This window comes from Neophocaena asiaeorientalis, unplaced genomic scaffold, assembly GCF_003031525.2.
Source record: "Neophocaena asiaeorientalis asiaeorientalis breed wild unplaced genomic scaffold, Neophocaena_asiaeorientalis_V1.1 scaffold123, whole genome shotgun sequence".
Lineage (NCBI taxonomy): Eukaryota > Metazoa > Chordata > Mammalia > Artiodactyla > Phocoenidae > Neophocaena > Neophocaena asiaeorientalis.
Window position 1 is genome coordinate 11,748,703 of NW_020173666.1, and position 10,151 is coordinate 11,758,853.

General features: G+C 45.9%; 1 protein-coding gene across 1 annotated transcript in view; it reads left to right on the forward strand.

The window, feature by feature from the left end:
- Positions 1 to 9,218, forward strand: part of ZDHHC14 (zDHHC palmitoyltransferase 14) — a 274,480-nt gene extending 265,262 nt beyond the window's left edge. The window contains exon 11 of the mRNA XM_024747851.1: positions 7,940 to 9,218. Within this exon, the coding sequence (XP_024603619.1) occupies positions 7,940 to 8,338 (399 nt within the window). The 3' untranslated portion in view covers positions 8,339 to 9,218. The remainder of the gene's footprint in view (positions 1 to 7,939) is intronic.
- Positions 9,219 to 10,151: the final 933 nt, after the last annotated feature.

Here is a 10,151-nt window from a genome sequence, read left to right on the forward strand (position 1 = left end):
TCCCTTCCTGCACATACACAGCACAGCTATAGACTTGTGTGGGAAACCCCTACTAGCGTTTCTGACCCCCTTCTCTGCACAGCATCCTTTTCTGCAATGCCCTGCCATACAGATCCAGCCACTTAAGCTTCCTTACCCTCTGATCTCTGCTTTCTCTACTCAGAAGAACTTCTCTGCTCTGTTCAGCCTATACCATGGCTGGGAAATTCTTCCCAAGGAAAGGGCTGGTTGACTGTGGGGCTCACCTGTGAGTTTCCCTCCTCTCGGGGATTGCAACCTTGCATTGTCTGTTGTGCACTATTGGAAACTGTTTGCTTCACATATGTTGGCCAGTTTTATATACTTCCTTGTACACAGAGGCAGTAGTAGTCCAGTATAGGTTATCCACCATTCCTGGGAATAGAAGCCTTATCTCTGTAATTAAAGGACATTTTGCAGCCAACATTGCCGTATTCCCCCATTTTTGCTACCCACTCTACTAGCAGTAAATACTGACTTAGCCGTGGAACGTGACTCCTCTGACCTAGGAGTGTTTCTAGTGCTCACCTCAAAGGAGGAGCATTTGGAGACTTTATATTTAGCACCAGACTTGGCATGTTCATTTGCAGAGAAAGGAAAGGCTGGAGGGAAAGAGATTCTAGGTATCTCGGGCCAGATTTTTGCCTATTATTTTATTATTAAAGTCTAGATCAGAAAGGCATTTCCCGAATGATAGGAAAAGTGCTCCTAGGGAAATTGCACTATTTTAGAAATAAAAGTAAAGGCTGTAGCCTTAGATAAACATACTGATAATTGCAGGGCAGAAAAATTATGTAAATATTGATAGCTGGCAGCAAAGTACCCATAGAGGTCTTATTATCTGAAAAATGGGAAAATTCACTGTTAACTTACCATCTCACATAATTGGGGGATGGGGATGGTTATTTAGTAACTAAGTGATCTTCCCTCTACTACAGATTCCCAAGAAAGAAAACGTTAGAGAAGTAATGAAGTGACATCTAAAGTATTTAAATAGTGCATGTGACCCCAGTATAGCCCTTGTCATCTGAACACCCATGAAATTCTGAGGATCCACACTGGAATTTTGTGCACATAACCCCAGTGCCAACTGAAGACCATGTTTTAGTTATTCCTGTTTTCCTCATTATTGGCTTTTATTATTACCTTATACTGAAGGTCTTTCCATGACAATGTGTCTATGCACAGTCATGACATTCAGGTATGGTCCACTTTTTTAGTGTGCATATCTCATTTGATTGTCAAATAATTTAAGTTCTGTATGACATCAGGATCATAGTTTGTTTAAAGCCGGCACTTGTGATCCTTTGGGGTCACTTGCTAAACACAAAGATAGTCTAATCCTAACCCTAACATAGCACATAATTGTTGGATTTTTTTTTTAATCATTTGCTATATTTACTTAACCTCATTTTAAATCCTCTTAATCCAATATCAAAACAAGATTAAACCTAGCAGTTGCATGATTTATTAAACTAGTTTCACAGAAGGACTCTCCATGCATAGTCTGAAAAATCAAATATAATAGAAAAAATAACTTGAGCAAACTTAAATGATAATGTTTTAAAAAAGAATAAAGAGGAAGCACTCCTCCTAACCTATATTTTAGGTGGATTTTAGAAATTTATAGTGTTTTTATTAAAGTAAATGAGCATTCATAAGACCCCAGAACATAGCTTCACAGCCAAGCAGAAATAACCGATGCCCAATGCTAATACTTTTGAAAGAATTGGAGCAAAAGAAGTAAATAATTTTATTTATTCTTAATTTGTATATAAGACCATCTAGAAAACACCTAGCTTTAGTTTTGGCAGCCTTTAATCTGTATGCTAGGATTATTTCAAACAAGAAGTCAGCTAGAGTAAAATAAAATGTATTCCAACATGAGCAATTTTATTTGAAAACCTGCAGAAACAAAAATAACTTATCTCTATGGTATTTTTAAACTGTAACATTAGGTGATAATGTGTGTGACATCCAAACATCTGAAACCATAAGCTTCTTTGCAAGTTAAACGCCAGCGCTTCATTTGGGCAGTAAGTCAGCCCCCTGTCAGTGACTTACTGCAACCACAGCAAACGCTCCAGCACTCCAGACAGTATTAGTTTTATGCTGCCAACAGAAGGGTCTGTCCATAGACATTCTTAAATGCAGTCATGTTTCTGTTCTATTAGTAGTCAGCACTTGGATGACTTTTGGCCTAAAAAATGGCAATTTCATATGGTTCAATCTAATATTTGATAAATATGAACCATTAAAGTGTTGTTTTGGAATGAAAACAGTGAGTTTCTCAATTTCCTCTTCATAGTGATGGATTGTCACTGTCCAATCTCTGGCTGCTTGCTTGTTTCTCTTTAAGATTATATAACTGGTTAGATACATTGAAATATACCTCATGGCTTCTTGGTGTTAGTGCTGGAATATAAGCCCTGTTCCAAGTTGTGAGAGAAAAAAGTGAGCAGTGATGTCTCCCTCTACTGGTTGAAGATATGAGTCCTTGAATGAACAGCCAGGAAGGCGGGTTGGTGGCGTAAAAAGGTCAGAGAGAAAAGAGGGGCGGGGAAGAAAAGGAGGAGAAGAAGAAAGAGAGAAGAGGGAAAAAGGATAAGAGGGAAGGAAATCAATGAAGGAAAAGATGGAGAGGGAAGGAGGAGAAGAGAATTAGTGAGGCCAGAGAGAAAAAATTAAGTAGAAAAATCAAGAAGAAATGGGCAAATAAGGATTAGAATGGGCAAATAAGGTGTAAGGACATTTTTTCATGGGTCATCTTCACAGTAACCCTGAAAATATTGGCTATTTTGTCCCTTGAAGGTCTCATATGGGAATTGCAACCAATGATGGTTTATTAGCCCATCCTCCTTGGAATTTTGGCAGTGTGCAAAATGAGGAAGAGGCTGGACTTTTTTTTTTTAAATCAGATATCCCCTAGTCATTGAGTTTCTTCTAAAAAGATGTCCAAAACATGCAAATTTAATATCATGAGAATTATAAATTCCACTGGGTAGAGTGGAATTAATTGCCCTTTCCTTGATTGGAACCCATTTTAGTGTCCTGTTATGAACCAGTAGGAAGATTATAACACAGTATCCTGTGGAAGAAAGCCTGGTCCCTGGGCACCCCAAATGGGAATGGTCTTCTAAATAAAAATCAGTTTAAATGTGGCAAACTATTTTCAAAGCTATGGGTTACAGCAGGATTTAGACACTTAGGTTCATGGTGGTCCCGGTAACCTTCTCACTGATACAATCTTGCCGCAAGGTAAACTGGAGGAGGGGACAGAGTAGGTTCATTATTAATATGAAAGCAGTCCCTATAACAATGGAAATATCCACAACTATACTCAGACAGTCATCTTTTAAAATATTTAAACAAATCCCTGTAGAACAGGTGCTTAAAGTCAGATAACACAAGTCACTGTTCAAAATAGTCATTTTGAAAAGATTTGTGACGTTTTGATTTTTAAAAAAATTAAATGGTTTAGGCTAAATGTTTTCTTTCACATATTTAAGTCCTTAAGCTTTACTCCTGGGAAACTGGAGCACGTTTTCAACAGGGTCCTGGCCATGAGGCTGAGGACGGATTTGCTACAGTTTTAACGTGTTGTGGGTTTGGCTGCAGGAAAGCACCAATAGGTGTGTGCAGGAGTGGACCCAGGTTTGGAGGGGCCTGAGTCATGCAATTTGGAGCCCTTTTTAAGGAAAAGAGACACTTCCCTGGTGGTGCAGTGGTTAAGAATCCGCCTGCCAATGCAGGGGACATGGGTTCGAGCCCTGGTCCAGGAAGATCCCACATGCCGCGGAGCAACTAAGCCCGTGTGCCACAACTACTGAGCCTGTGCTCTAGAGCCCGCAAGCCACAACTACTGAGCCCGTCTAACACAACTACTGAAGTCCACGCACCTAGAGCCCGTGCTCCACAACAAGAGAAGCCACCGCAATGAGAAGCCCGTGCACTGCAATGAAGAGTGGCCCCTGCTCGCCGCAACTAGAGAAAGCCTGCGCTCAGCAACGAAGACCCAACACAGCCAAAAATAAATAAGTAAATTTATATAAAAGAAAAAAAGAAAAGAAAAGAATATGCAAGACAAAACAACAAGCAAGGCCTTAGAAAGCAAGCAAACAATAGGCCCTGGACTTAAGCTCATAGCTTCAGAGTAAACCCACCTCCAGGTGCTACCTAGCAAGGGCTCACTCACTGCCCAATGTGCATAGAAGCCAAGACTATGGCACCAGCTTTTGAAGAAAGAAAGAGCTTTATTGCAAGGTTGACTCTTAAGGAGACAGGAGGCAGGACTCAAATCTGTCTCCTCAATCCAGGTTTCAGGCGAACTTTAAGGGGTTCGGGGAATTTCAAACTTGGAAGCTGGTTGGCTAGTCTTGAGTCAGTCCGTACAAGCTCCTCATGCTGCTGGGAGCCAGGTTTTCCTTACTGAAAGACTTCTCACTTCCAAAAGGGCTCCAGTGGCAACACTTTGAGTTCCACAAACTTCTCTGAGTTCCATAAAGTGAAAAATTCCCGGTTCCGGGTTCATCCTGAAGACATGGGGGTCCCATCTTGCACACGCGCAGTGCTGTCTCCGTAAATAACTTGTTTGATTAATCAACAACCTATTTAAGGAGGCAAAACCAGTTTATGCTGTGCTGTTTCACAGGTGTCTCATTTAAGTCAGCGCAGGGATGCTTTAGTGCAAAATCTCAGAGGGCCCCTCAAACTCCACATCGACCTCCCGGTGAACGTGAGCTCTAAGGAACTTAACAGACCACTGTTGGCAGCCCTTTTGTCCCAGGGTTTTCTGCTGGGTGCCCGTGAGCTCTGCTGCAGGGCATGGCTGGAGAGGCGTGACCAGGGAAGGGGAAAGGGCACTTGACCGGAGAGACAGAGAGAGAGGGAGATAAAGAGAGTGGGGAGCCCGCCTCTCCCCCGTATGCTTGTGCCACCTGACCTTGGGAATCTCCTCCAGCTCTGACCTCTAATCTATTGAGTTGGTCAAAAAATTCATTTGGGGTTTTCTGTAAGATGTTACAGAAAACCCCGAATGAACTTTTTGGCCAGCCCCAGTATTTTCCTGTGAGTCTGGAGCCAGCCAGTCAGAATTACTTGGGCTGATCCCTTGGCAATCTATCTATTGGCAATAGAATTTGCCAATCAATCAGTTCTCAATTTAAGAAAAAAAAGGCTTTCTTCTTGTCAACAGAGACCAGCAAATCTAGTTTGCAATTTCATCTTTCCCCAGAGCTGGGCGTGTTGTGTGGACCAAGGTATTAGGATGAGTGAGGGCTCCAGAAGGAAGAGTTGAGAACAAGATTCCATCATCCAGGAAGGGGCCTGGCTTGAGAGCAGGAGCTCTCTGGCTGGGGCAGCATCTCAGCCCTGGGGTCACGGGCAGGGGGCGGCGGCTCAGAGGCTGCACTGAGCTACAGAAAATGGAGGCAACGCCAGAGCAATAAATGGTGATTTTCATAAAATGTTCTTTGCAAAGCACAGTATATCCAGAGCCCTGGGAGACTTTCCAGAAGATGCATGTTTAATCAGGAAGGTTGCTCTTCTCCGCCTCTGCTCTGTCAAGACTGAGCCGATGTGCTGAACGGAACTGACAGCATTGGAGAGCGTGAGTGGACCCGAGCTGTCTGCAGCTCCGACAGCTGTGCTGTCCCACAGCAGCAAGGGTCCCTGCCCCGAGCCGAAACTCCCTGCAAGAGCAGAGAAGGCTACGCAGTTGCCCAGTGGATAAGTACTGGTGTGGCAAAAGATTCGGGTGACGATTGGGAAAATGCAGACACTAAATGACTGTCAATGCCTAACAATCAGCCCCTTTCAAGCACTTTTTAATGGCATTTTTGTCTCATCCGAGTAGCCCTCCACCCACCCCCCAAGCGTCCTGAAGTTCCCTTGGCTGGAATGAAGCCATCAGAGAAAAGCCAGGATTTGCTTTCCCTTTTTAAAGCTCCGTCATGAGCTTTACTCTTGTCTGAAACCAAGGTCTTTGAACTTCTAAAACCCGCAAATTCCTTAGAGACGGTGTCTCTTCCACCTCCTCATGGAGGATTGGGGGCCGGCTGGGGGATGGCCCACCACTCATGATTTTAGAAAGAAACCCATGTGGCTAGGAAGGACACACACACTGAAGCAGAAGAAGTGAAAGAAGTGTGACTTCGGGAAAACTCTCTTTTCCCCTGAAGGCTGCGTTGCATGGTTTGGTTTGCTTCTGTGCCTGGAGGCGGGTGAGTGCTGGAAGTTCTAGGTGTGCGTCTGGGCAGGAAGATGGCAAGGTCCCTCCATCACAAAGCTATGAGTACGTGGTTCAGTGGTAACTCTAGAGTTCAGGAAAAAGAGAGTGGGGATAATGGACAAGTCACATTTCTTAAGCACCTACTAGCTGTCGAATATGCGGTGGTGAAAAGGGGTTTGCCGTCAGACGATCCCGGTCCCAAACCCCAGATCCATCCCCTACTTTTATCTGTAAGGTCTTGAGCAAGGCACCCACCCATACGACATGCATCCGTAAAGAAGGGAGACGTGTTTGTTCTAAGAACTTCTTCAGAAACAGTGGAGCGCCTCGCTTATTGCTCAGACGTAGTCAGGATAAGCTCCCCTAATAGCCACACCTGCCCCTGAAACTCGGTAACAAGTCACCGCACAGACTCGAGTTCAGGATCTCCGAGTTATTCGGAAACTTGCCCGCAGCTCAAGGGAAGGGTTTCAACAGTATCAGAGACCCAAATTCCCCCAGCTAGAAAAATGTGTTTCCACTATTTCCTTTGCCCAGCGGGTAAAGTGAAACAAAGGACACGAGATTAAGATTTAAGAACACTTCGAAGAAAAGGAAATATTTTGTAAAATGTTGACATTCTCTTTCACAGATTAAAAAAACCACAGCTCAATTAATGGTTCTCGAAGCTGCTGAAAACTTAGCAGCGAGGAATTCTAAGGCTTTTACCAATAGTCTGATCAGGCCCTCAGGGGCTCCCGTTGACCGTGTCTTTTTCTTTTTGTGTGTGTGAGTGGCACAATACATATAAAGTGTACCACTTTAGCCATTTTTAAGTGTACAGTTCAATGGCGTTAAGCACATTCACAGTTATCCAACCCTCACTACTATTCATCTCCAGAACTCTTTTCTTCTTGCAAAGTGAAACTCCATACATTAAAGGGTAACTCCCCAACCCCTCCCCCTAGACCCTGGCAGCCACCATTCTACCTTCTTTGAGTTTGACTCCTCTAGGTAACGCATATAAGTGGAATCATATAGTATTTTTCCTTTGTATCTGGCTTATTTCACTGAGCATGATGTCTTCGAGGTTCATCCATGCCACAGCACGTGTCAGAATATCCTTCCTTTTTTTTTTTTTTTTTTTTTTTTTGGGGACCACCAGGGAAGCCCAATATCCTTCCTTTTTACAGCTGAATAATACTCCATGTCTGTACAGACCACATCTTGTTTCTCCGTCCATCTGTCGATGGACGCTTGCTTCCACCTTCTAGCTATTGCGAATAATGCCGCTGGGAAATGGGTGGACAGGCCCCTGTACTTTTAAAACAATGTGGTAAAAGTGGTTTTCAGCATAGAAGTAGCACTGGCCTCAGGCCACTGCAGGTGGCAAGGCCCGTGCCTCTGTCCACGGGAGTGTTTTTAAATTAGGTCCTGTCTGCGAACAGGGGCCGGGGCGTCAAGCCTGCGGCTGCGTGGTACTCCCAGGACACCTGTGGGTGACTGTTAGTTTGAGCAGCTGTTCAGGAGCCAGGTGTCTCCAAATGGAACTGAGCTACGGTGCACCCTCTCTGCCCTCCCTGACCCAGGTGTCACTAACGGGTTTCTCTCTCTCTTGTATCCCGCCCCTCCCTGCCCCCTGTGCCCCCTTCCCTCCCCAGCTCTTGCCAACTCCTCTCGCCTCCTCTTTGCTGGCTCCCTCCCGCTCTCCAGTGCGACCAAGACCAGTGCATTCAGAGCACCAAATTCGTTTTGCAGGCCGCGGCCACGCCCCTGCTGCAGAGCGAGCCCAGCCTAGCCAGCGATGAGCTGCACCTGCCCGGGAAGCCGGGCCTGGGCACGCCCTGCGCCAGCCTGACGCTGGGGCAGCCCACGCCGCCCTCCTCCATGCCCAACCTCGCCGCCGAGGCCGCGCTCACAGACATACTGCCCCTGAAAGAGGAGCACGTGGGCCACCAGTTCCTGACCCCGGAGGAAGCGCCCTCGCCGCCCGGGATGTTGGCGGGCAGCCCGCTGGCGCACAGTCGCACCATGCACGTCCTGGGCCTCGCCAGCCAGGACTCTCTGCACGAGGATTCGGTGCGCGGCCTAGTGAAGCTCAGCTCCGTGTGACCGCGGGGCCCCGGCCCGGGGGCTGCAGACAGCAGGAGCGACGGACGGACGGCCCCACCGCGACTTCCGGCGACCCAGTGCCGGGGTGGCCACGACGACTCCAGGTCCTGAGGCAGGAAGAGCCCTGGGAGAAAAATCGGATCCCCCTCTGATGGCAGAGGCGGGCAGGACCCAAAGGCTGGCAGCTTGGTTCCATTTGAATTTTCTGCCCCACCCTGACCATTCTGATAACGGTGGAAACAGAGACATAGCTGTTTTCAGGTGTTCGGAATATGGAGGGTGGGCGTGGGGAGGGAGGAGCCTCCGGGGGCCCCCAGTCGGAGTCTGGGCGGAGAGGAGGCTGCCTGGGCGTTCCTCTTGCTGTTCTGGGACAGATACACGGAAGGTTTATGACACTTGTGGCCGGACTGAAATTGCACTTAAGTGTTATGCTACTAATATTTGAAACAGACATGGCATTCCATTTGTTAATTTAAGAAAAACCTAAAGGGAAACAATGACCAGATGTGGACTTGCATGCCACGCTGCAGTCTGTTCACGGTGGTGATGGTATTGAAAGGCAACTGCTGCTTTCTTTCTTCTTCTTTTTTTTTTTCTTTAATTTTGTGAATTCTCAAGTGCTGTTTCATGGGAAGACAGTGCAACAAACCAAGACTAATGGACCACGCCATCCGTCGCCAGCTTCTTCAGCTTAATTCTACAAGGGTAGGTGGCGCGCCTGGGCTGCGGAGGGCTGCCGGGGTTTTATCCCATCAAGCATCAGTTAACCTTCTGTTTAGTAGTTAGCCGAGGTGTTGTGTTGTACCACACCTGCCACAGTCTTCACCTCCTTGTGTGACCAAACTCCTGTGGACAGCCAATAAAAGGACGTCCTCTGTTATTGTGGATCTGTGTACGGTTATCCTTAACAGCCGAAATGACAACACCGTCACCCAGATGGCCTGAGGGGAGTTCAGTTTTATTGAAGTATCCCTAGGGAGGAATGGTCCCCAAACAGTCAAAACGTCAAATCTTTGAATTGTGGGGGAACGATGGGATGATTTCTTAGGTAAAAGAGCAGATTTCCATCAGTTTTTTTTTTCTTTTCTTTAGTTATCTCTTTTCGACACGGTGTTTGTGAAATTTACTCCCCGTTTACAGATTGGCCCATGGCAGCGAATCTACGGCGGGTTGTAGGGAGAGGGCTCAGGGAGAAGCTGGGCTCTGGAGCGTCTGCTCTGCTCTGCGTTGTGTTTGAGTGTTGCCAAAGCTCAAGGGTAACGAGGTCCCAGTAAAGGTATCAGAAAAGAGGAGGAGAAACCAGCTTATTTTAGGCAGAGATCACGTAGATTGTCATTCTTACCTAGCCACTAATCAGAATGGAATTTAGAAAATTACCGCTTCATCCGTGTTCATGTATCATCTAGAAGGGAACTCACTGGCTCTGTACTTAGGGAGTAAGTCACTTTGGAGGCAACGGCCGGAACTCAGCTGGCTTCTGTCCTTCTTTCCAGATGATAAACCCAACAGCCAAACCGACTTATGTTTGAAATCATGCTCTGTTCCTCACAGCCATATGAAAGGCAGGATACACTGATCGGTGATACCAGAAGCCCTGGATGATTTGCATTTAAAGAAAAAGGCTGTTTCTCGTGGGAAAGAGTTGCCATTTTATATAAAAGAAATAGAAAAGCACAATTTCAAGTCTATTTGGAATAAGGCCAATTCTTCGTAGGTAAAAAAATAATTTGTGCTGGAAATAACTGCGGAAGTCTTGCATCATGGTATCTTTGAATCATCCTTATGTTTCATTCTGTATATGTGAATAGAAAAT